The 27,037-nt window shown below is 43.1% G+C and overlaps 1 protein-coding gene across 6 annotated transcripts; it reads left to right on the top strand.

Annotated features, from left to right (window-relative positions):
* The first annotated feature begins 289 nt into the window (after positions 1–289).
* Znf821 (zinc finger protein 821) lies at positions 290–25,120 on the top strand. 6 transcript variants are annotated; one of them, XM_042700824.1, is made up of 10 exons: positions 290–2,320; positions 2,747–2,813; positions 4,068–4,185; positions 5,776–5,892; positions 9,732–9,805; positions 16,899–17,024; positions 20,305–20,453; positions 21,091–21,195; positions 23,241–23,407; positions 24,156–25,120. In XM_042700824.1, the coding sequence occupies exons 5-10, from the start codon at positions 9,799–9,801 to the stop codon at positions 24,808–24,810; spliced, it is 1,209 nt and encodes a 402-aa protein (XP_042556758.1). In that variant the 5' UTR covers positions 290–2,320; positions 2,747–2,813; positions 4,068–4,185; positions 5,776–5,892; positions 9,732–9,798; the 3' UTR covers positions 24,811–25,120. The 6 variants fall into 6 exon arrangements, with proteins under 6 accessions (XP_042556758.1, XP_042556756.1, XP_042556754.1 ...); XM_042700820.1 differs by lacking the exon at positions 9,732–9,805 and having other exon boundaries at positions 1,449–2,320; positions 4,098–4,185; XM_042700819.1 differs by lacking the exon at positions 9,732–9,805 and having other exon boundaries at positions 1,449–2,320.
* Positions 25,121–27,037: the final 1,917 nt, after the last annotated feature.

Below are 27,037 nucleotides of genomic sequence, written 5' to 3'. Positions count from 1 at the left end.
GGAAGGAGAAGCCATAGCTCTGTTCCTAGCTTGAAAAGGTTGATTTCATTCAGAAATTAAACAATCAGGGCTGGGAAGGTGGCTCAGTGGTAGACTTGTCTGGCAAGCATCAGGCCCTGGGTTCCATTCCTCAGCACCATATAAGCAGGAAAAAGCTGGCAGTGGTGCTGTGGCTCAAGCCTTGAGCTGAAGAGGTGAGGGACAGAGCCCAAGCCCAGAGTTCAGGCCCCATGACCAACAAAAATAAATAAATAAACACAATCAAAAACAAAATGACAGTTTCACCTGGAAATTTTATTTGATGCTAGGACAGGACCTACCACATTACTATGGTTAACTAGCCATCTATTCTTTTCTACATAAATCATGATAACTAGTGGCTGTAACTTAAAGCTGATAAAACTTTTGAACCCGTAAAATAAGAGTCTCTCAGTAACATACCTGCAGACCAAGCTTGTCAGATATATTTTTGAATAGCTCTCCAGCTAAGTATGCCTTTTACATTCTTAAAGGCTGGGAAGACAGGAGTGTATATCGGGCAGTAAACATAGGTTGCCCTTTGCAGGAAAAGTTTGCTGACTACTGCAGTAAAAGTAAAGTAGTACTTACACACTGTTAAAAAAAAGAAGGAGGAAGGGACAAAAAGACTTTATATTGTTTTATTTTTAACTACTAACTTAATTTCATACTCTCACAGATGCTAAGCAAGAACTCTACCACTGAACTACGTAGTCAAATCCGCATATATTCTTGCCCAAAATATTCTAAATGCTTACAGATTCAGTGAAAATGTTTTCACTGTCTGGCTATGTAAAAATTGGATATTTTAATGAATTAAAATGTTCCACTGGTGGGTGACATTGTCCAAAAAAAAAGAAATGCACTCTTTACCTGACTTATGTAACTGTAATCCCTCTGCACATTACCTTTATAATAATAAAATTTTTAATGTTTGCTAACGTTAAGCAATTCCTATCTAAATATCCCATTCTACATAGATATATTTACTACAGCAATGTGGAAGACCAACATCTTTTAGTACTAAACAAGATGTAGACAATGACATGCATCATCTCACTGGAAATTTGTGGGCAGGGCAATTTGCAAGAATGCTTTAGGCAAATGTTAGGATGTGCCATTTTTATCAGCAAGGGTTAGCATTTTTACTAGTTCCGCCTTTGTGTAGCCAGTAATTATAAAATATGTTTCCATACTGCCGTTAGAAATTCATTTTAGCACAGCTCCATGAAAGCAGAGGCCGAATGACGACGGTCTCTATTTGACAAGTTAGGGCAGTGACTTGTCCAAAGTCACAGTGCCGGAGCGGGTTACCAAAGCTGAACTCTTCTAAGGAGAGGTCTGTCTCCTTCCCTCCGCTTCCCCCACTTCTCCGCTGGGAAGGAAGCGGAGGACGCGGGGGAGCAGGGGGCACGGACAGGGCCGGGCCGAGGGCAGGGGTATTTCATTAGGCAGTGAGTGCGCCCGCTCCCGATCGCGGCAGCCTGCCCGGGGTCGGTGGCCTCTATCACGGACCCTCGTGTCGGAGAAACACGAGCGCGAGGCCTTTTCCCGAGGAGGCTCGGACAGCTGCCGCGGGCCCTCGCCGAGGCCGCGCGGCTGCAGGACCCAGCGGTCCGCGAGCGAAGGGCGGGGGTTCGCGGGGTGGAGACGGGGCGGCGGCGGAGCCGTGGTCGGGCGGTCGGTGTTGCGGCTGAGCCCCGTGGTGGGCTAGGAAACGGGGCCGGAGCTGGGAGTCGAGTTGGAGTTCCTACGCCCCGGAGGACTCGGACACGCGGAGGGGACCGAGGACGCCCGAGGAAGCCGAGGAGAGTGCGAGGCCCGGCGGTCTCGGGGGCGCGAGGATGCCGGCGAGGACCCTCAGGGACGTCCGTGATTGGATAACCCCTCAGGCCCCGCCCCCCAGGCCCCTCTCCTCAGCCCCGCCCGCCGCGCCAGGCGCGCGCCTGGGGAGCGGGGAAGGGGACCGGGGCCGGGGGAGGAAGGGGGGAGTGGAAGAGGTGAGGCCCGTGCACGCGCCCCACTCACCGCGGGTGCGCGAGCCGCGCGCTCTCGCGGCCGCGTCGCCATCTTTATCCCCCTCCGTCCGTCTGTCTGCGGTTGGCTTTGTCTGTCTGCAGCGCCGCCCGCCGGCTCCCCTTCAGGCACTCGGCCCTGAGCGGCCCTCAGCCCGCTGGGTCTGGTACGGGAGAGCCCCCGCCCAGCCGGCCCGAAGCTGCAGCTGGGGGCCCATTGTCCGGCGGTCCGTCTGTCCGGAGGCGGGGCCCGGAGACCGGAGCGCGGCGGGGCGCCGTGGCGCGGGGTAAAGAGGCCCCTTCCCCGTCGTTCCTCCGCGGCCGCGCCGGGGATGCAGACGCTGCGCGGCCCGACAGGGGTCACAGGCTGGAGGCCCTTTTGTCTGTGGGCGCCGGGGGAGGAGGCGGGGGCGGCCCGGGGCGGTGTGGGGCGCGGGGCGCGGCCTGGGCCGGCGCGGGGCCCGCGTCTGACAGGCGGCGCGGGGGAGACCGGCCGCGGGGCCCCGGCCCCCGCGTGTCGGCCTCGCGGAAGACCTGCTCCCTTTCGCTCTCCCCCGAGTCTGTGACCGCGGCCCCGGCTCGCGCCCCGGCTCTACCTGCGCTCGTGCCCGGGAAACACCTAGCGGCGTAGACAGACGCCGCCCCGCCCGGGCCGCGGCGCCGGGCGCCGGAGCCCGAGCCTGCGTGCCAGACGCTTGGCCTCTCCTTGGCAGGTCGCGATCGCTCGCTCGGGTTCGGACGAGATTACTGCGCTCCGTGGGAACCGCACCAGAGTTGGAGGTGGGACTGCACCCTGTTTTCTTGGGGCTGGCCTCGCATCCGCCTTTGGTTTTTGTTTTGCTGTGCGTCGTTTTTGTTCTGTTCTGCTTTTCTTGTTACTGTCTGGGGTGGCTGGACGCTGCAACCTAACAACCTGTGGGAGAGCGGAGGCCGTGATAAAGGGAGACGCGTCCTCCCAAACGGCCTTCCCTTTAAGAGAAAACCCCTTGTGGGCCCGAACCTCCGTTTACCTTTCTTCTTATTCCAATTTCCTTTGGGATGATGCTGACCAGCCGCTGTCCAGTGACATTTGTAGTTCAGTGTCACATTTGGGCTCAAAGTAAAACTGACCGAGGGACCTATCAGGTCATAAGTCTATGGTTCTGGCTAGCTTTCACTGCCGATCTAAGTTGTCTAAGCTCCAAGGTTGTGTCCAGCCAGTGCCATTTATTTCCCCACGTATGTCCAAAAGTCCACGACCCACAGACTTGTTTTGGGAGAGGATGGAAGTGTTTTTATCGTTGTCCTGTTTTGTTTTGTGGGAGGGAGAGGAGGGCGTTTGCTTCTTTTTTCCTTGATCCCTCAGGTGTGAAGTCCCCTGGGTACCATTTCTTCAGTTCCCTATTGGACCACTAGGGGGATTGTAAGAGGCAGTGGACACAGCCGATTTAAATATGCAGATGCTCATCTCTGTCTTTGCCTGCCATGTAGCTTCAAGATGGAACTGTTGTCTGGGGAAGAGTTGGGCTCTAGTTATTTGGCATTCCTTCAGAAGTTAACTTCCTTACCTTGATCTCAGTTTCCATTTCAAATCTTGAGGAAAAGAAAATAGAATAGTCAAGATTCCATTTTTCCTTTATATAAGGTGAATTTCAAAAAAATTTAACCATCTATTCATCTGTTCTCTTCGTGATTCCATAGACATATATAGGAAAAGATCTGAAGTGACATACTCATTCACTGCTGCCATTAATAACTAACTAGTTGATTAGATAGACTAAGATGGTTATGGTGGTGCACACCTATAATTCCTGCTACTTAGGAGGCAGAGGTTGGAGGATTGCTTGAGTCTTGGAGTTTGAGACCAGCCTGGACAACAAGGCATAATCTTGTCTCAAATGCGGGGAGGGGAGAATGGTGTACACAAACAACAAACTTAGAGAAAGCATATCGTTTGTATTTTCTATTAGTGGACTGCACTTTAAATCATTTAAATTGTTTTTTTTTTTTTACTGTGTATATTTGGAGTTTTTTTTTTCTTTTTTTTAATTAAAGGTCTGAAAAAGAACTGTGTTTGATATGCAGATATGATAGAAGACTGCCTGAAAGCTGCTTCCTTTGCCACTTCCTGTGGAGGCCTGTCTTTGCCATTTGCGGTTTCTTTCTTCTTTTGGTAAGGGAGGCAGGATCTGATTACTGGTTTGAGGACCTTACTAGCTACTTAGAGGAGTTGGTTGGCATTAACAGGAGATGAGTCTTCATTAACTGGCATGCAAAGTACAGCTAGTAGCAGCCTCTTACAATTCCTCTTAAAGCAATAAATTGAATTTTATATTTGTATATAATAGTACAATTTGAGACAGTAGGAACTGAAAGAAAACTTGAGTGACTAAATCCATGTTCCTGTCTGGTAGAAAATAGAATTTTTTCATTTATATCTGTGTATTCACTCTGGATTTTATTTTCTCCTGTGGCACTGGGAATTGAGCCCCTTGCTTTACTCATCCTAGGAAAGTGCTCTGCTGATGAACCACACCTCTAGTCTTCTGTCTGTCAAAGAAAATGCCACAATTTCTGCTACTAATACAATTCAGATTTTCTAACATTGTTTCTGGCTGGACTAATCTTTCTTGTATTTAAAAGAACCTTCAGGCTTAAGTATCTGTCATCTCCTATATTAGGAGGTAGATGCATTTCTCTGTTGCTCTTTTTGTATAGGGAGCTTTTGTGTTTGTTTCTCCCACTGGTCATTTTACAATACAGAGGCAAGATTGAGAAGAGGCCAACTTCAACCACCTCTCCAGAACACAGTAGGACCAGGTTAATGTTCCACATTAAGGGACTAAATGACTACTTAACAACATGTAGCTGTTGTCTGGCTCTTCTGGTGAGAGTGCATCTTCACCTTTGGAAGTTTGATTTACTCTAATGCTCTGTCATCCGTGGTAGCTGGCACCGTGTCTGCATGACTAAATAGACGTTTTATTTCCTGTGCTGTGTTCATTTAAAGATGTCTAAGGATTTTTTGTTTGTTTTTATGTTTGTGTTTTGCTGGTCCTCAGACTTGAATCAGGGCATGGGCACTGTCCCTGAGCTTTTGTGAACGAAGTTGAGCACACGAGCCAGAGCTCCACTTCTGTCTTTTGGGAGATGAATCTCACTTTCCTCCCCAGGCTGGCTTTGAACCCCAATCCTGGAAATCTCAGCCTCCTGAGTCGTTAGAGATTATAGGCATGAGTCCCAACACCTCACTGCCTAAGGGTTTGGAGACATTTCCTACCTCATAAGAATGTGATTTTTTTATTTCCCCTAGGTGAGATAACTTCTTAAAAGAAACTGTCTAGAGGCTCCCATTGGTGCAGCCTTCAGGGCTTGCCTTCAGTGGGAATGTGACACATGAGCTGCTGAACTCTGGCTTCCTTCTGCTTCCTTCTACAGTCATTAAAGATTAATGCTTTCAGCCCACAGTACTTCTAACCTAGATCACCTTAATTTTGCTTCTTGGTCTGTCTTTTCACCTTGAACATAATCATTTAACAATATTCTGAACTACAAAGACAGAATTAGAATTCTCTGAACTCCTCTAAAGAAGCTCCTTAATCTCCTTGGAGCTTCAACATTGTGCTGGAAACTAACTTTAATCTTTCCTTCCTTCTCTCCTTTCTTTTAATTATTTACAAATGGCGAGTTTTATATATGCTCTTAATTTTTTATAGTTTCTGAGAAAAATGACATGTGCTTGCAATATCCTTTTGTATTGTAGGTTAGCATCTTGCAAGGAGGTAGCATTATATCCAGCCGTGAAACTGGGAAAAGCCAGAGCTCTCAGATCAGGGAAACATGTCCCGTCGGAAACAGACAAATCCAAATAAAGTTCACTGTGAGTATTGGGCTTTGTCTTCTGGAACTGGGAGTGTTGAGGCTTGGAATGAAAGAGTAACCTGAATTTATGCTGAGAAGCTCTCACAGATTTGTAAAGAAGAAAGGGTTAAAGGTTTTAGATAACAAATTCAAAGTGTGTCTCCTCACTAGAATGGATGTTTTCTAACCTGACTTAATACATTTACAAACAATTATAGAATATCTACTCTGCAAATCTTTATGCTAGATGTCAGAGCTATAAGATAAGTAAAGCCATAATGTAGCTTCAGATACACACACAAGAAATATATAAAAATACAAGACAAGGGGGCTGGGAAGGTGGCTCAGTGGTAGGGTGCTTGCCTTGCATGCTTGAGGCCCTGCGTTTGATTCCTCAGCACCACATAAGCAGAAAAAGCCGGAAGTGGCGCTATGGCTCAACAGTGCTAGCCTTGAGCTGAAGAGCTGAGGGACAGCATTGCCAAAAAAAAAAAAAAAAGAGTATATGCTAAGTACCAAATACGGATGCTGTAGACGTATACCACAGAAGTTAAGAGGAGGGAAGTTAAGAGAGTTCCATGGACTGAGGTAGCAAGGGAATGTTTGATGAAAGAGGCCCTAGACCATAAACTTAAAGAGACCCTATGTTAGAAATTGAATTTGGAAAAGAGACAAAGAAAAGGGAAACTCAAGTAAAGAAGATACGTGTTTTCTGTTAAAAATGCATTTTTCTGATAAAAAAAACTTTGTGTATGGGAGAAATTTTATTTGTGTAAAAGTCATAGGGCATGAGGTTGCACATACTTAAATCATGGAGGATTCTCAAACAGGAAAAGCAAGTGGATTACCATCTAGAATGCAGTGTTTTGGCACTACAAATCAGTAGTATGGGACAGATCATCTAAGGCATGAACTAAAAATAGGAAGTCTGCATTGTTGCTTTGCATTGTTTCTCAATAGTTGTATGTGTATCTTTTATTTTGGTAATTAGATTGTAAACATCTAGATGGCAGAAACTGTGTGACTATATATATATATTATATATAAATGTGTGTGTATTATATGTATATATGCACATAAACTTTTAGCACTGTTCACACATTTAGATGGCAGAAACTATGAGACACATAAATAAGTATAGATCTAGATCACATTGTTTTTATGAGCTGCTGCTTAGCAAGTGTGAGGCCCTGAGTTCAAACCCTAAAAAAACAGTGCCTTATTAAATGCTAAATTAACATTGGTATCTATGTAAGTTTGTGGTAATTAGCTATTTCCAGTGATATGGGTAGATAAACATTCTCACTCAGATGTTCATTAGAGGTGATTTAGTTGTCTATTATTGCTTGACTAAAGTACATTTGAAGAGAATTCAGAGTTATAACTAAAACCAAACAAAAGCCAAACCAGACCAAAACTAAAGATATTTGAGAAAATAGATTAACCCAGGAGTTAAGAGAACTAAAATTAATTTAAAATATATCATATGCCAGATACTATATAGTGTTTATCTTTCAGGCTAAAGAAAAAAGTTTGAACAAAAGAATTAGAATGTAGCCAGGCACCGGTGGCTCATACCTGTAATCCTAACTACTCAGGAGGCTGAGATCTGGGATCACGGTTCAAAGCCAGCCCAGGCAGGAACTCCATGAGACTCTTATCTCCAATAAACCACTAGAAAACTGGAAGTGGTGCTGTGGCTCAAGCGGTAGAGCGCTCGCCTTGAGCTGAAGAGTGCAGGGATAGCGCCCAAGCCCAGAATTCAAGTCCCACAACTGACAAAAAAAAAAAAAAAAAAATTAGAATGTATTTGATATCTTAAATATTTAATAAGTAATGGTAATAAGCCTCTATATAATAATTCTTCTGTTTAAGTCCTGGAAAAGTTGTATAAGAGCCAGGCGCTGGTGGCTTATGCCTGTAATCCTAGCTACTCAGGAGGCTGAGATTTGAGGATCAAGGTTCAAAGCCAGCCTGAGCAGAAAAGTTCCTGAGATTCTTCAATTAAACACCAAAAATCCAGAAGTGGCTCAAGTGGTAGAGTGCTCATCTTGAACTGAAGAGCTGAGGGTCAGTGCCCAGGCCCAGAGTTCAAGCCCCATGACTGACCAAAAAAAAAAAAAAAGCATAAGATAGAACAGTTGGATGCTTCCAAAAAATATAGTCTTGAATAGTAGGATCTATAAGGCTGCATAATATAAAGGAAAGTGATTTGCAAGGATTTAGAAGTTGTCATTAGAACAGTAAGATGCAATGTGTTTGAAGGTGAGGCTTGTCAAAGATGATCTCTAGCATAGGTCATCTAGCACAGGGATTCAGGAGGATGTTGTCATGTTGAGGATGATTATCGACAAAAGATGAAATGTTAGAGAGGGAAGAAAGGGTAGAGATGATGAGTTTACAAATCAGGCAATTCCACGAGTTCACTTATAAAAGCCATCTGTTCAAAGAGACTGATAAAGTTTGAAGAAAGTAGCTAGAAGGTGATGGCACAATTACAGGAAAGGCTGGAAGCCAGCAGAGGCTTTGCATGACCTATGTAGCGGTGCCTATGTAGCACGTGCCATTAGTTGCATCTCTTCCCACTATAGTCATGGCCAAGATAAAAGTTGCGGCTGGTTATCGGAGTTGGAAAATAGATGGACAAATGGACCATGACAGAAGGGAAAATATGACAGACACATAGTTACAGAAATGCAGTTATCTAGAGTCAAACTAGTAAATGCGCTATTAATGCAGTGGGTGGGAATTCAGACTCTTCAGTGGTGACCATTAAGAGGACCCTTAGAGTTGGATATGAGCAACAAAAGAGCTGCAACTAAAGAGCAACATCCCCAGGGGGCTTGGTCAGTGATGCATTTGGGCAGGGAGCCAGGAGGCCTTCTAAAGCAAAGCTTTAAGTTAGTGAACAAAAGATACTGAGCTCTGCTGGGTTTTGAAATCTAGTTTGTTTTTATTTTGGGATAGTAGCTCACCCTGCCCTTTCAAAAGATTATTTCTTATTGCTTATGACAATAATAGCAAGTAGAAGTTAGTAATTTTAGTTTTCTGACCTCTTGAGTTTCCTATCCCCAGGCAAAGAAATGGAACCAGTGATATGTATTTAATTTAATGTTGCTTATCTATTTGAAGTAAACTAAATAGACTCATAGTCAGAAGCAGGAAAATGCAGAAGCTGTGCTCAGATGTCAAAGCCAATCAGCCCTTGAATAGCATGATGGCTTTGCTTCATGACATCTGCCTTCTGGAACGAAAGTTGACTGAGTGGCATGAAGCTAGAAATCTCATGCTGAATTTTGAAAAATCTCATTTAATTTGACCCTCATTTAATTTGAGATGAGACCTGATCATTGGTATTTTTTTCAGAAGTTTTGCAGGTATTTTTAGGTCAGGATAGAGTTCACTGACTTGATTTGTATTGAAAACAGTAGTAGTATTAAATAGTTTGGCGTCTCTTCTTTGTCATCTGTGTTATTTTATGTGAGGCCCTCCTTTGTCCTAGATCCTCCTCAATACTAGTGGTATTGGCCTCTATTCTCAAATGATAAATTCAAATTATTTAATATGGGAAATTTTGCTGCTTAATGTTTAAACTATGTTTAATATATTTCATTATTAGTATTATAGCTTGATTTGTTTTCTATGTGTCCATACCATTAACTTGTTTTAGCAGCAGCACAACAGCAGTCCATTGTAGGAATAACTCATTCATAATGAGGGATAGCTCTATTTTATTTTGTTTATTTACTATTTTTAGTGGTACTGGGTTTGAACTAAGGGCCTTGCACTTGCCAGCAGGGTGATGTATCACTTGAGCCATGCCTCCAGCCCTTTTTGTTTTTGTTATTTTTCAAATAGGGTCTCGCTTTATGCCCTATCCAGCTTGGACCACGATCTTGAAATTGATACCTCCCGTGTAGCTGGGATGACAGGTGTGTACACCAAGTCCAGCTTTTTGAGATGAGCTCTCATGAACATTTTACCCAGACTGACCTTGAACCACTATCCTCTTGATCTCGGGTTCCTGAGTAGCTTAAGATCACAGGCATAGACCAATACCCAATGGGGTGGGGGTGTGTGGGGGGGAAATCTCAATTTTTTTTTTCTGGGCCTGTGCTTAAACTCAGTACTGTCCCTGGGCTCCTTTTTGTTCAAAGCTAGCACTCTACCACTTGAGCCAGAGCACCACTCCAGCTTTTTTGTATATGTGTTATTAACTAGAGATAAGAGTCTCACAGGGGCTAGGAAGGTGGCTCAGTGGTAGAGTGTTTGCCTCACATGCATGAGGCCCTGGGTTTGATTCCTGAGCACCACATAAGCAGAAAAAGCCTGAAGAGGCACTGTGGCTCAAGTGGTAGAGCGCTAGCCTTGAGCTAAGAGACAGTGCCCAGGCCGAGTTCAAGCCCCACGACCGACAGAAAAAAAAAAAAAAAAAGAAGAATCCAGATAAAGAGTACAAATCCAAGAATAGACAAAAAAAAAAAGTCTCACAGGCTTTTCTGCCCAGGCTGGCTTTGAATCATGATCCTCAGATCTCAGCCTCCTGAGTAGCTAGTTTTATAGGTGTGAGCCATGAGAGCCTGGCAAAAATCTCAATTTTTAAAGTAGAATGAAGTATTAATTTCTTACCTTCCATTCAGAATGAGATAGTTCTCTTGTGAGTTTCTAATTAGTCTACACAGAGAAGTACAAGTAAATTACTAAGTAAGATTCATTACCTAATTAATAACCATTGAAGGGAGTATTTTTCCTAAATAAAAATTTTTGTGTCTCCTAAAGAAGAATTCCCCTGCCAGGCATTGGTGGCTCACGCCTGTAATCCTAACTACTCAGGAGGCTGAGATCTGAGGTTGTGGTTCAAAGCCAGCCCAGGCAGGAAAGTGTATAAGACTCTTATCTCCAGTTAACCACCAGAAAACTGGAAGTGTTGCTGTGGCTCAAGTGGTAGAGCACTAGCCTGGAGCTGAAGAACTGAGGGACAGCACCCAGGCCCAGAGTTCAAACCCCATGACAAAAAAAAAAAAAAAATCCCCTGTGCCTGTCAGCATCCCTTAGATCTACTGTAGAAGCTAATGGTCATGCCATTTGGCACTTACTTGGTTGTTCTTATGATTGCTTTTTTTGTTTTTGTTTTTTGTCATGAGACTTGAACTCAGGGCCTGGGTACTGTTACTAAGCTCTTTGGCTGCCACTTTGAGCCACAATTCCACTTCTGCTTTTCTGGTAGTTAATTGGAAATAAAAGTCTCATGGCCTTTCCTGCCTGGGCTGGCGTTGAACCACAATCCTTAGATCTCAGCCTCCTGAGTAGCTAGGATTATAGGTGTGAGCCACCAGCACCATATTTTCATGACTGTTTTTATATCTAAATTGCTAAATCCTTTCCCCAGAAGCATGCAAATTTGTATTCTGCCTACTTACCACATTACTAAACTCGGACTTAGTGCAGAGCTTTTGGAATAAAAGCCCAGAATTGTAAGTTAAGGAGAAACTACTACTAGGCTGAAATCTCTGTTTTAGACCTTCTCCCTTACTTCTTTTCCAATCTTACTGAGTACAAATTTCTGTTAACTGTCCTGGACAGGTTGAGAATACATTCACACACTCACATTCCCAGTTTTGCTGGAACCAAGCAAGCCACTAAGAAAATGAAATTTCAGCCGGGCGCTGGTGGCTCACGCCTGTAATCCTAGCTACTCAGGAGGCTGAGATCTGAGGATCCCGGTTCAAAGCCAGCCCGGGCAGGAAAGTCCGTGAGACTCTTTATCTCCAATAAACCACTCCAAAACTGGAAGTGGTGCTGTGGCTCAAGAGGTAGAGAGCTTGCCTTGAGCTGAAGAACACAGGGACAGCACCCAAGCCCAGAGTTCAAGCCCCACAACCGACCAAAAAAAAAAAAGAAAAGAAAATTTCATTAAAAGACTTTTGATTTCATATTATAGTATATATGAGAGATAAGAAACATTTAACTTCAACCTGAACCTTTTTACAGTGAAGGAGAAATAAGCCCTTAAAGTCCTTTGTTTTCTAAAAAGCACAACTAATTTGTCTTCATTCATTCTCTCAGCACCTGGGTTACAAACTTCAAGCTAGAATTGTAATCCTAAATTCCTCACTCGCAGAACATGACATCTTTTTTTTGTTTGTTTCCTGAATTTGACATCTGGTCTCTTAGAGAATACATTTTACCTGTTTTACTTAATATCTGCTACCCTGAAATTATATTTATTTAACTCTGTCAAGGACCCAAGAAAGAGAATGATGAAAAACTTTACTTGTTGACTTTCATTTCAAAATTCCTATTTGTTCTCCAAGATGGCTTTGATGACCTTGCTCTTATGTGGTCTGGACATCCTTACACAAATCAGAGACACATAGTATTTTAATTTTATAAGTAAAAAAAGGAAAGATAGTTCCTTGCTTTTTATTGTAGAATACAACTAAAATAGGCAAATATTGTGAAGGTTAAAAATGTGTTTGTAGGTCCGTGGCTTAGTGGTAGAATGCTTGCCTAGCATGCATGAAGCCCTGGGTTCGATTCCTCAGTACCACATAAACAAAAAAGCTGGAAATGGCACCCAGGCTCAAGTGGTAGAGTGCTAGCCTTTAGCAAAAGAAGCTCAGGGACAGAGCCCAGGCCCTGAGTTCAAGCTCCAAGGACAGGCAAAAAAAAAAAAAAAAAGTGTTTGTAACTTTAAGTATCACTATCCTACAATACTGTGAAATTTATGTAATCATTTAATCACAATAAAAATTATTATAAAATAGGCAAATAAAATAGGCTCATACTTGGCTAATATGGGTACATTTAAATCTAGGGATCAGAGGACTTTTTAAAAAATACCATACCAACAATCTTGGGGCTGGTAAGGTGGCTCAGTGGTAGAGTGCTTGCCTAGCATGCATAATGGCATGGGTTCAATTCCTCAGCACCACATAAGTAGAAAAAGTCAGAAGTGGCACTGTGGCTCAAGTGGTAGAGCCTTAAGCTGAAGAGCTGAGGTACAGCACCTGGGCCCAGAGTTCAGGCCCCACGATGAACACAAAAACAACAACAACAACAAAAAACTATACCAACAGTCTAAAGGTAGAAAAAAATTAATGCTACATTATAAACACAAGCAATTCTATAATACTTCTTAATCACTAGTATTGCTATGGGTCATTCATGTTAACATGACATACTTTAAGTCTCAGTACCTTTGTTATGAAAGGATAATTATAACAGAATTGGAAATTGGATGAAGATCATCCACTTATCTTTCTTTATGAGGTCTGCTAAAAATTGCTTCTTTTAAATATTATTATAAGTCAAAGTGCATAAAAAATAAGGTGTGTGTATATATATGTATTTATATATATACGTATATATACATATACATATATATATATATATATATATACACTTTTTTTTTCATGTCCATTGTAGAACTTGAACTCAGGGCCTGGGCACTGTCCCTGAGCCTCTCCCTCAAGGCTAGCACTCTACCACTTAAGCCACAGCACCACTTGCAGCTTTTTCTGAGTAATTTATTGGAGCTAAGAATCTCACGGACTTTGCTGTCCAGGCCAACTTCAAACCACAATCCTAAAATCTCAGCCACCTGAGTAGCTAGGATTACAGATGTGAGCCATAGGTGGCTAGGTCATAAAAACATTTTATTTCATTTTTTGGGGGGGGGGTCCAGTCGTGGGGCCTGAACTCAGGGCCTGGGCGCTGTCCTTCAGCTCAAGGCTAGCGCTCTACCACTTGAGCCACAGTGCCACTTCTGGCTTTTTTCTTTTTGCTTATGTGGTAAGGAGGAATCGAACCCGGGGCCTCATGCATGCAATGCAAGCGCTCTACCACTGAGCCACCTTCTCAGCCCCCATGAAAACATTTTAAAAGAATAACATTTACCTTAGCTTTTTTCCTTATTGGGAATAGAATAAAAGACATTTTTCTGTTGAAAAGGAATGAGAGAATTAATTTATCTCAATTATCCTAGGTGAGATTGCCAGCAAGAGCTTTAAATGGGGTTGAATACACTCTTCTCTGAGAGCCTAAATTTTTAGACATTAATAGACAAAACTAAATTTTAAGCCTATGTTGTCAGACTAAACTGAATTACTGGCTTATCTTGAAAGGTAGATATCCTTTTAGGTGTCCTTCTACTAATCTAGTGGTGATTTCCCATTATGAAAGGGATACATGTATTGTTCATTCTCAGCATGTTATAAACCTAGTTGGTTTCCCTAGAGACCTGAAGTGTTCCTGATAAAAATGAACTTCCTTTGATAATTATATGCTGGAATATAACTTATTCCTTACTGCTCTGTCTATCCATGGCTCCTAACTCCAAAAATGTGAACCTACCTAGAATTCAGTTTGTTCCAGTTTGATCATGCTCTTGTAGTTTCTTCATGAAACCAACATGGAGAAATTGAATGTTTTATTACTGTAGTAAGGAAAAAGGCACTCAACACAAAATTCACTCTTTGCTTTCTCTAGCAAAATTTTTATTCAATTTCTCACTTTAGAAATTATGAGCACGAGCCGGGCGCTGGTGGCTCATGCCTGTAATCCTAGCTATTCAGGACGCTGAGATCTGAGGATCAAGGTTCAAAGCCAGCCCAGGCAGGAAAGTCCATGAGACTCTTATCTCCAATAAACCACTAGAAAACTGGAAGTGGCGCTGTGGCCCAAGTGTTAGAGTGCTCGCCTTGAGCTGAAGAGCGCAGGGACAGCGCCCAGGCCCAGAGTTCAAGCCCCACAACCGACCAAAAAAGAAAGAAAAGAATTATGAGCATGGACTTAAAGCAACCTGTTTCGTATGTAAGGGCTTTGTAGCTATCTAGGAGTACACTTTTAAAACAATCCACTTTCATTTGCACTCACAGGATGAGTCATAATTGCCAATGCCAGATACTTTAATCCAGACACAGTAACTCATAATGTAGTATCAGACCACCATTTTTCCTTTTGTCATATATATTAGCCCTGAGAACTCTGTTTTAGTATTTGAGTTTCACATATCAGTTTCAGTTGGCATGGAGTTAATACCAACACTAGATCAGAGCCATTTTTTCCTACATAGAGACAAATGTTTGTTTCCAGAAAAGCACTTCAATGAACCTTTTATCCTAGAAATTACATGTCTGCTAGAAAGCAGTTTAAAAAATATAGTCATTAGGTGGGACTGTAGCTCAGTGGTAGAGCACATGCTTAGCATGTGTGAGTTCCAGGGTTCAATCCATAACACCAAGAGAAAAAAGACATTAGAACTATATGAACCTGACCTTAATTTTCTCCTCGGTACAATACAGTTTATCCTCAGAATTATTAATACCTGCCTCATAGAATTTTGCAGAGAATCATGGTGTGTGAACTATAAGCAGTTTACATAGAGGCTAGAATTAGCAAGTGTCCAATAGTAGTAATTGATGTCTAGAATAGATCTATTTAGTAGATGATCAAAGAATATTTACTGAATGAATAAGCAAATCACATGAAACCTACTCTACATCACATTGTTTTTTCACTCCCCTAGACTAGTTAAGTACTACAGATAAACCGACCAGTTCTTTCTTCCCACATCATTGTATTCTGTCTCTGAACCTGTGGCTATTTACTTTCCTTTCACCCTTCATTAAGAAAGGTTTGACAACTGGGGCTGTTATTCTCACTTGCTGGCTAGGAAATGGAAGCTGTAGTTTCCCCTCAGGCTGACAATGGAAACCTGGAGAAAACCAACACTTTCTTCCTATGTTCCCTGTGAAGGGTTTCCTGAAAATAAAAGAATACTTGAATGCTAATGCTTCAGTAACTACATGGATCTCAGGTGCTGAGATGCATATAAAAACAAAAGCCACCTTGATCCAAGGAGATGAAACACATTTTTTTTGTTTTGTTTTGTTTTGTTTTTTGGGTCCAGTCATGGGGCCTGAACTCTGGGCCTGGGCGCTGTCCCTCAGCAATTCAGCTCAAGGCTAGTGCTCTACCACTTGAGTCACAGCGCCACTTCCGGCTTTTTTCTTTTTGGCTTATGTGGTGCTGAGGAATCGAACCCAGGGCCTCAAGCATGCAAGGCAAGTGCTCTACCACTGAGCCACCTTCCCAGCCCTTTTTTTTTTTTTAATCTGAATTTTTTTTTGGGGGGGGGGGTCCGGTCGTGGGGCCTGAACTCTTGGCCTGGGCGCTGTCCCTCAGCTCTTCAGCTCAAGGCAAGCGCTCTACCACTTGAGTCACAGCGCCACTTTGGCTTTTTTCTTTTTGCTTATATGGTGCTGAGGAATCGAACCTAGGGCCTCAAGCATGCAAGGCAAGCGCTCTACCACTGAGCCACCTTCCCAGCCCCCGAAACACATTTTTTTGTTGTTGTTGTACATTAGTTGGTTCATTTCAGGAAGTTTGTTCCTCAGCAGAAATGAGTTCATGTATTTTTGTTCTCATCTGTCCATTATTCAACCAGTTGATTTTATCATGGCTACTTCTGATAGGCTTTAGAAAATTAAGGAAGAACATCCTGAGCATATCTTCAAAGGCATATGGATGAAAGAAGGGATTAAAGATTTATTTAGAAGATTTATTTGAAGCACTTGTCTGTAGTTCTAGATAGACACTTAGTTGGGACCATAGTGCTAGTAATTTTAGGCACAGAAATTTTACCAGTTTGGTTGCCTTGACTTCATACCATCATTATGCCTCTTCTTGCTTCTGTTACCCCAATTGATGGAAGGTTGTAAATGGAATTGAGATTCTGCAATTAAATTTGTAAAGTAGTGACTGATTACCTTTGGAGAAAAGTCAAGAAAAGGAATACTTAAGAGAAGCAAATAATGCTTTCTAGAGCCTTGGGCTTACTGCCAAGAAAGAGCAGCTGCAGTCAGAAGCTGTTGGAGGCAGCAAACTGATTGGGCGGTGAATGACCCCACTACAGGGTACCTGCCTGTCTTCTACCTTTGAATGGTCTGACCTTCCAACCAGCTAGTCTGGGGATCTGCTGCCCAGTTGGTGGCCTGACTTATTTTTCCTTGTGACCACCAGGGGATCAAGTATTTGCTGGGCTAGAAGAGCAAGCCCGCCAGGCGATGATGAAAACTGATTTTCCTGGAGACCTTGGCAGTCAGCGACAAGCTATCCAACAACTAAGAGATCAGGACTCCAGTAGCAGTGAGTTCTGCACCTTCTGGTAATGACTCAGGGCAATGGGAGAAGAATTATCATAGTGTGTGTGCTCTGGGGATTGAATATGGGTGTTGGGAGGAAGATTTTTAAAAAAGAGATACGTAGACCTCCATGTCTGTAATTGTTTCCTAAGGTGTGTGGGCATATGTGCTCATTCAGAGAGTGAATAGGTTTGACATTGTGTTTTTACAACTCATCAGTTACAGTACTTGACATAATACCTTATATAGATAGGTCTGTGATAGTTGTGATTGAGGACATCCCAAAACCCAGGAAGAATTAGTGCCTAAGTAATCCTTAGGTCAGGTTCTTTTTTTTTTTTTTTTTTTTTTTTATCCTTGTCTGCTAGGATCTATTTGTAATTAATAAAATATAAATGTGGCATCGATAAATTTTTACACATGGCATAGTTTTAGTGGCATCAAAGTTTATTTAGTGATAAGTTTATGCAGCATTTTGTAAGATGCTAAAGTCCAAATCTTCTCACCTCAAACCCTCAGTAGAGCTCTCTAGTTGGAAGATAGAAAAGATTGGCTCTTACTAGGTGAGCCTTATAGATTGCCTGTTCCTTGATCTGTCTGAACAATTTGAGATGTCTTACGTCCTAGAAAGATTTCCACACTTCCTTAACCTTACACGTTTGATATTGGTTCTTATTATCAATTTAGAGTATATTTCTAGTTGAAAGACTGGGAGAAACCAAAGAGGGAAAGAAAATTCTATAACACTCAAGGTAGAAAGGGGCTGGGAATGTGGCTTGGTAGTAGAGTGTTTGCCTAGCATGCATGAACCCCTGGATTTGATACCTCAGTACCACATAAACAGAAAAAGCCAGAAGTGTGCTGTGGCTCAAGTGGTAAAGTGCTAGCCTTGAACTAAAGAAGCTCAGGGACAGTGCCCAGGCCCTGAATTCCAGTCCCAGGACTGGCCAAAAAAAAAAAAAAAAAAGGTAGAACGCTAAACACTAGTGGCTCAAGCTAGTAATAGTAGCTACTTGGGAAGCCATAGCGGCGCACAGTGGCATGTGCCTATTCCAAGCACATGGATCACCATTCTAAAATAGCCTGAGCAGAAAAATTCTAACACACTATCTCTAATGAGGGATGCTGGACATGGGGGCACATGTTTGTCATCTCAGCAACTATAGGAAAGTAGGAGGAACTAGGAAAGTCCAGGAACACTGCCAGGTAGAAAGCAGGACCCTATCCTATAAATAACTTGTAAAAACAAGGCTGGAGGCATGGTTCAGAGGTCTGAACTTTACAGTTTTCCCCACAGTAATAATTAAGCAACAACTACAAGAACTAATTTAGCAACTAATCGCCTAGGTGCTAAAAAATGAGCCCCAAAATTTCTTGAAAACTTAATGGGACCCATCAGTTTCCTGAGTAACAGGTAACAAAAGCAACATTTATAACTGTTTAATAGGTTTCCATTCTGGAAAAAATGCATCATCACTCTAGACAGTGTACCTTAAAAATACAAATATTCCTGGCAGAGTGATAAATTACAAAAAAAAACCAGTTGATAAGTTGCTTTACATTAAACTTACAAGTATTATATATGAGAAATAGGAGGCTGGTGAGAAAATACGGTATGATTCATTCTGTGAAATTTTCTCATTCTGAGAAAATATGGTATGCTTCATTATTAAGATGATTCAAGAGAAAGGAAGCTTTGGGCTGGGACTAAGGCAGTATGCTACAAATCTTTCCATGACCCAAATCCAGTCCACCAAGTGAATGGTATCTAATACTAACATGTAACTACTAGAATATGACTTGCAGAAGTGGCGCTGTGGCTCAAGTGGGCACTTGCCTTGAGCTGAAGTTTGCAGGGACAGCGCCCAAGCCCAGAGTTGAAGCCCCACGACTGACAAAAAAATAAATAAATAAATAGAATATGACTTGGTTAGAATTTGTCAAGAAAGGGATATAACCAGTTTTTCCTGGAAAGAAAAGAAGCCCATACTGTCCAACCATTGGTGGATTTAGAAATTATGCAAATGATAGTAGGAAAAAAAAAAAGAGAAGCATCACTGTTAGAAAATACAAATCTCACTGCAGAGTCAGAGAATCTGGTCAGGCTCTGCCATGTATTTTTCTCTGCTGACATCAGGCCCAGAAGTCCAGGATCTGGGTAGAGTTGGAATACAGCTGAAGTCTGACAGTTTCCCTAGGTTTGGTTTCCTCTTGAGATCTTCAGAGTGTTGTTTCCAGAAAGAATTTGTTATTGTGGGTTTTTTTCCCTTCTATTTCATAAGTAATATGGGGGTGGGGGGGTGCAGGGAAATAGCTTACCCAGATCTTGCAGATTCCCATTCATAGGTGGGCTTCTTGCCCCACCCCACAAATCAAAACAAACTCAGTTCTTATGTAAAATAACAAGAAATGGTATTTCATCCTAAAGAAAAGAATGGTACATTTCTTCCATTTATACATTTAGTTATCCATCAGATACTTCAAAGAATTAGTGTAAACAGTGAGTTGTTTTAGTTTAGAATTCTTAGTACTAGTAGAATGAGAACAGAGTAGGTACTCCAGATGTTAAGCTAAGGCAGGAGGATTGGATGTTTGAGGGTAGCCTAAGCTATATGGTGAGACCTTGTCTAAAACACATATTTCTTTTAAAGTGAGTTGGATACTCCTGAAAACTGTTTGAGGTTGGTTGCTCTGCCAATTTCTCACTGTAATGAACAGCCTTATCTGTATAAATGATACCATTTTTAACTAATTTACTTCTGCCTCCTTATAAAAGCTTGGAAGAAAAACTTGCTAGTGTTCTTCTAAGTATACTTGGGATTTGTTGGGAGAGAAAAGCTTACTGGGGCTCAGTGTGGAATAGTTTATGCTACCATGGGAAAAGTTGGTCAAGGGGTTATATTAGGAAAAAAACTAAGTAATAAAATGTTGGTAAGGTCAAGAGGTGGTGTGTTATGGAAACGAGCTGGGTGTGAGATGCTTTGAGGGAGGTGTGATTTGAACTGAGCTACTTGAGAGCTGTGCATAGAATTGTTTTCATGATAAATACAGATGGCCCAATGTCCATTTTCCTATGCAGCTGTGCTTCATTTTCTCTTTAGTGTATATATGGCATAATAAGTAACAGTGATAGCTGGTTTCTATTTAATTATACCCAATTAAGCCTTGATACAAACTCTTACTATGAAACATCTGCTTCCCATTACAGCTGCAGACAGAAGGATAGACAGTTCGGGATCTCTTCCTACAAAAATCAGAACAAGTAACCAGTTTATGTGTTCCAGGTGACAGTGAGGGTGATGAAGAGGAAACCACACAAGATGAAGACTCTTCCCACACATCAGAGGAAGATGGTGGGGTGATCAAAGTGGAAAAAGACTTAGAAAATGCAGAACAGCCTGGTGGTGGTGGGAATGAAGTAGTAGAGCATGAGGCAAGTGACAAATGGCTCCGGAACCTGGGAGTGCTTTATCCCTCTGTGCTCATGCTCCTCACCCACATGTCACAGTCTCGCCACTGACAGTCTCCTGGGCTATCATACAAAGCGTCTTCCTTCACAGCACCAGAACCCATAGCTCACACACACAGTTCTTTTCACACAGCCTTCCTTGCCTTCCTTTTCTACTCCCACATCCCTGCCCTCCTGTACAGCACTCTTTCCTAACACTCCCACTTCTTTCTAGACATAACAGTCCCTTTTCAAAAACTTACGTACTCAGGTGTACCCTGGAATATGCTTGACAATTGTAAGTCAAAGGGTTACCACCTCACTAATTTGATTCCTGAGGATTCTTGCAAGAAGCATGGTAGGAGAGAAACTAATCCTTGCCCTGCAGTTTACATGAGGATAATATCAGCTCTTGCTGGAGCAATCCTATAGCCTCCTGGTAGAAGCCCTGAAGACATGAAGATGTGATGAAATTTAAATCTCTTTCAAATAGTGCTTTTTCCTTTGTCCCACAAGAGGAATCTGAGAATAACATAACATTAAGTTACGCATCCTGTTAGAAGAGGTGAGGAATGGAAAAAATTGTGGAGTCTTTATGACTTGCCTATTTGTTGAATTGTAGATCACAGAGAGCTTAAGTTCTGACCCATTGCTTGAACTCTGCCAGTGTCCACTCTGCCAGCTAGACTGTGGGAGTCGGGAGCAACTGATCGCTCACGTGTACCAGGTATGGCGCGGGAACCTGGGATTTTTGGACCTTAGGCTCTGGCAGCTTGCTTATAACCCATATCCTGCACTGGCTTTTGTCTCTGGGTCCTGAAGGAATCTTGGGACATTGTTTCCATTAGGACTCCATTCCAAATCCCAGAACATGGTAGCGGATAAGTGGATATGTAAGGTAAATAGGTTCTAGGTACCCAGGCAGACATACTGTGAAAATTATGTATCATTTTTTTTCTAAATTATTTAATGCATACATTTATAGTGAAATACGAACTGGACTGGTATCTATTAATAATGAGGGCTTTTAAAGAAAAAACATTCACAAGACTCCATTTCAACCAATGGTTAGGCATGGTGGTCTATGCTTGTCATCCAAAACTATGGGGGAAGCACAAATAGGAGAATCACAATCCAGCCTAGCCCAGGCTTAGTGAGACCCTTATCTTGAAAGGAGGAGCTCATAAGTTGGCTTATGTAATAAAATACTTCTAGTAAGCTGAAGTCCCTGAGTTTAAACCCTAGTATTGCCTAAAATAAATAAATAAAATAGTTGGCTCATGACCAGTATTCCTGTGGAAGACCCTACTTAAAAATTGAGGTTAGGGGCTGGGAAGGTGGCTCAGTGGTAGAGCGCATGCCTTGCATTCCAAAGGCCCTGGGTTCGATTCCTCAGCACCACATAAGCAAAAAGAAAAAAGCCGGAAGTGGCGCTGTGGCTCAAGTGGTAGAGCGCTAGCCTTGAGCTGAAGAGCTGAGGGACAGCGCCCAGGCCCAGAGTGCAGGCCCCATGACCGGACCCAAAAAAACAAACAAACAAAAAAATCTGAGGTTAGACAAAACATATATTACTTGTTGCATACCAGCATTCCCAGCCAGCTCCCGCATTTGACCTTCATTGCTGTCTGAAAATGCACTTGTACCGACACAGTTTTAGCCAAGAGAGGGAGAGAGAAAGAGAAACCATTCTAGGGGCTGGGAATGTGGCCTAGTGGTAGAGTGCTTGCCTGGCATGCTTGAATCCCTGGGTTTGATTCCTCAGTATCACATAAACAAAAAAGCCATAAGTGGCGCTGAGGCTCAGGTGGTAGAGTGCTAGCCTTGAACAAAAGCTCAAGGACAGCGCCCAGGCCCCGAGTTCAAGCTCCACAACGGACCAAAAAAAAAAAAAAAAAACCCATTCTAATCATGAAGTCCTCTCAAGGTCTGAAGCAGCTCCTGAGCCCCGCTGTTTCTCTCTCCCCACCCCAGCCTTCTCCTTCCCCCGGTCCTGGGGCTTGAACTCAGGGCCTGGGCACTGTCCCTGAGTTTCTTTTGCTCAGGGCTAGCACTCTTCTACTTAAGCAGCCACAGCACCACTTCTGGCTTTTTCTGTTTATGTGGTACTGAGGAATTGAACCCAGGGCTTCATGCATGCTAGGAAAACACCCTACTGCTAAGCCATATTCCCAGCTCCCTCAGTTTCTTAAGCCAGCCACGTGTCCCAAAATATGGTCAGAACACATGCTTAAAAATCTGAGCAATAGGTCCCATGGTTTCCCTTATTTGCAATAACTAGTATATGTCTGAGACAACAGAAACTGTCAGACAAGTTGATGTTAGGCGAAATGAACCCCAAGATAAGGATTCAAATGTTTTATTCTTTCTTGCGATTGTTTCTAACATATTTATAAGATGATTTCTTTGTTGCTTTGTATGTACCTCCCCCAGGGTATAAGCCCTGCTTTCGCGGTATTTGATGCTGCTATAATTTGTGGAGGGGAAGGGAAAAAACAAACTGTTTAAATAGGGTTACAGGTGGACCCATTACAACAATGAGATGTACAAGATGCTATGTCGAAAAAAAAAAAAAGATCTGAGCAATGGTGTGAATGGCCCTTCTGAAGGTCCACTAACACAACAGGCCTTGACTTTTCCAGAAGCGAGACAGAGAAGAGCTGCAAGTCCATTGTTCTGAGACTAAGGAAAACTGATGTTTCCAGGAAGTAGTAAAGAGGGTGCAGATGTCCTGGAGGTAGGACAAGATTGACAGACTAAAGCTCTGTTTTACAGCACACTGCAGCAGTGGTGAGCGCCAAGAGCTACATGTGTCCTGTCTGTGGACGGGCCCTCAGCTCCCCAGGGTCACTGGGCCGCCACCTCCTAATCCACTCAGAGGACCAACGATCTAATTGTGCAGTGTGTGGAGCCCGTTTCACCAGCCATGCCACTTTCAACAGGTTAGCTGGGCACCCTGTTGCACTGGGAGCAAGTTTCTGGGTGTGGGTTCCACTTTCCCAAGCCAAAGGGAAGCCTAGAGATACAGGGGATGCAAGGGCAACTGACACATGACCTCTTGGAAATTCAAGTAATGCGACTAGGATGGCAAGACGCATCTGTTAGATATCCCTAAGGGAAACATTCCCTTTTCTTTCCTCATCAGAATATTTTCAACTAGGAACAGATGTAAGAAATTGCAAAAACATTTATGATAAAATTACGATGTACTGAAAAGATCCTGATATGAGGACATCATCTCTAGTATTTCCTAGGAAACTAGAACTCCAGACAGTGTCCTCATCCTATTAGCCTAGCATATAAGGCAGAGGCTGCCTTTCATTGCAGGCAGTGCCAGGTGGGGGAAGGTGAGGTAGTGGACTATGCCATTCTAAGGAAGTCCCCACAGCCAGGCCCCTTCATTCACACAGTAGCCTGGCCCTAGACAGGTCTTCCCTTGTATCAAAACCAACCCCTAATACTGAACTTGGCCTAATAGGAAAAGAATAAAGAAAGGAGTAAGGGAAGTGGCGCTGTAGCTCAAGTGGTAGAGCGCTCGCCTTGAGCTGAAGAGCTGAGGGACAACGCCCAGGCCCAGAGTTCAAGCCCCACGACCGACAAAAAAAAAAAAAAAAGAAAAGAAAGGAGTAAATCAGGGCCTGACACTTGCTACATAGAAACATTAACAATCTTAATATTTTTGCTTCCCAGTGAGAAACTTCCTGAAGTACTTAATATGGAATCCCTACCCCCAGTCCACAGCGAGGGTCCCTCCAGTGCTGAGGGGAAGGACATTGCCTTTAGCCCTGCAGTGTACCCTGCTGGAATTCTGCTTGTGTGCAACAACTGTGCTGCCTACCGTAAGCTACTGGAAGCCCAGACCCCTAGTGTACGCAAGTGGGCCCTACGTCGACAGAATGAGCCTTTGGAGGTGCGGCTGCAGCGGCTAGAACGAGAGCGCACAGCCAAGAAGAGTCGGCGCGACAATGAAACCCCTGAAGAGCGAGAGGTGAGGCGCATGAGGGACCGTGAAGCCAAGCGCCTTCAGCGAATGCAGGAGACAGATGAGCAGCGGGCTCGCCGGCTGCAACGAGATCGGGAAGCCATGAGGCTGAAGAGGGCCAATGAAACCCCAGAGAAGCGGCAGGCCCGGCTCATTCGAGAGCGAGAGGCCAAGCGGCTCAAAAGGAGGCTGGAAAAAATGGACATGATGTTGAGAGCTCAGTTTGGCCAGGACCCTTCAGCCATGGCAGCCTTAGCTGCTGAAATGAACTTCTTCCAGCTACCTGTGAATGGGGTAGAATTGGACAGCCAGATTCTGGGCAAGATGGCCTTTGAAGAGCAGAACAGCAGCTCTCTCCACTAGACCACACCCTCCTGCCTGCCCTCCCATCCACCCAAGCCCACAGGGATTGGTCCTGCATCCACCCATGAGGCCATCCTTGCTGCCAGAGGCAGGCCTGGGTTGGCTGCAGGTAGACTTGTACCCCTTGCATGTGGGAGCAAGATGATGGGGCCAGGAGGAACCCAGCTCAAGGCAGCTCTGGACAAGGGAGCAGGCACTCCAGAGAACTAGACTCCCAGCCAACTGGAGCAGGCCAGGTTGTGGGACTGTAAGGCCCCAGCACAGCCTGTGAAGTTGTGGGGGCAAATAAATTAAGTTCATCTTTACTTGCCTTTGGCTGCTTGTGTCTCGGTTTCATTCTAGTGAATGAAGTGAGAGAGGAGAAAGCTGGATGGGAGATTTCAGACTGTGGGCGTAATGCCCATTTCTGAGCAGGGCCCCCCTCATCTTAGGCTACTCAAGCAGAGGTTTACAAGTTGATAAGGAATAACTATAACTCTGAAGAACTGATGCTGACTATGTGAGAATTCATTCCTACGCTCAAATGAAGATATCTATGGTTCAAAGGGCTATTTAAATTTACCTTTTCCAGATTCAGAGGTAATATAGGCTTTCCTCACAACTGATACTTTCCAAAACATTGTAGAGTACTTAAAACTAATTACATGCTACTTTTCCCAGTAAAATTCAGTTCACTGGTCACTTAGAATTCTACAACAGTCATCAACATCTAGGGATACATTCATAAAATGGGCTACAATATTAAGGTCTGCTGGGAGCCGGTGGCTCATGCCTGTAATCCTAGCTACTCAGGAGGCTGAGATCTGAGGATCCTGGCTCAAAACCAGCCCAGGCAGGAAAGTCTGAGTGACTTAATCTCCAATAAACCACAAAATCAGAAGTGGTGCTGTGACTCAAGTGGTAGCTACCCTTGAGTTGAAGAGCTGAGGGACAGCATCAGGGCCAGAGTTCAAGCCTCACAACCCAAAATTAAAAGCCAGAATACAAATTAGATAGATAGATAGATAGATAGATAGAGATCCCTAGCACATGGAGCTAATGTTTGATAGAAGTGTCCATTGTTTTACTTTACTTCAGAGCCAAGGTAGGATTCTAAAATCCCTAGAGGAAAACAGAATTAAGGCAATAGAAGAGTTCAAATCCACAGTAGCAAAGGCAATGACCACTCTGGCAGTTTGTATAGCTGCCAAGCCATGGAGGAGACAAACACTGAGGTCACTTCTAGAAGTTTCTGTAATAGTTCAGAATAAACATAGAACTTTCCTTAGCCTGCACCAAAGGTTATGTACAGTTTAGATAATTATAGATCTTGAGGTCCAGAAGGAAGTGCCCTAGTTAAATTGTAGCCAGAAAAATAACTATGCCAGGAATGTGGACCTCTTCCAATATCTTAAGAGGGAAAATTGGACTCCTCTCTGACCTCCATCCAAGGCTGTTTAGTCTCAACTCCCACCAAAACTAGTGTTAATTCCTGCCTGATAATTTTATTCTAAAAATTACATTTAAAAGGAATTGTACAATTGATCTAAATGCGTTTCTCACAGAGCGCCATGTGGAAGTTTTACTTGGGATGCTTCAAAATAGTTGGGCATTCACTGTGTACCAAAGATTATTCCTGTTTTGCAGATTGTCTATTTAATTTTCCAACAGTGTGAGTTAATACAAACTCAGGAGTTAGATGCCTGGGTTCAAAACTGCTCTGCTGGGCTGATGATAGAGCTTAGTATTTGTGTATGAAGCCCTGGGTTCAGACCTCAGCAATATAAAACAAACCTGCTGCCCTGCCATTTACTGGGCAAGTTACTTTTGATTTCTCCATCAATAAAATGGGTATAATGCTTCTTTTTTTGGGGGGGGAGGTGGGCAGTACTTGAGATTGAACTCAGAGCCTAACATTTGCTAAGCAATCACTACAGCCAAGTTCCTAGTCCTTTTGGCTTTAGTTGGTTTTGAATAATCACGTTTCTTTGTTTTTGTTTTTTGTTTTGTTTTTCTCCTCAGGCTGCCCAGAACCATGATCCTATTTATGCCTCTTTTGTAGTTGGGATGAAAGGTATGAACCACTATGCCCAGCTTATTGGTTGAGATGGGATTTTTTTTTTTTTTTAAGAAGTAGTTGTAAAAAAGGGTTTCAATTCCAGAAGTCATGTTATGAGTATAATGCATTGTGATCAATATCACCCCTTCCCCATAGTTCTCCCTCAAGGCAGGATATGTATCCTTTTGC

This window comes from Dipodomys spectabilis, unplaced genomic scaffold (assembly GCF_019054845.1).
Source record: "Dipodomys spectabilis isolate Male_0828 unplaced genomic scaffold, ASM1905484v1 ptg000273l, whole genome shotgun sequence".
In the NCBI taxonomy this organism is placed as follows: domain Eukaryota; kingdom Metazoa; phylum Chordata; class Mammalia; order Rodentia; family Heteromyidae; genus Dipodomys; species Dipodomys spectabilis.
The sequence above is the reverse complement of the archived record's forward strand: the minus strand, read 5'-3'. Positions and strand labels throughout refer to the sequence as shown.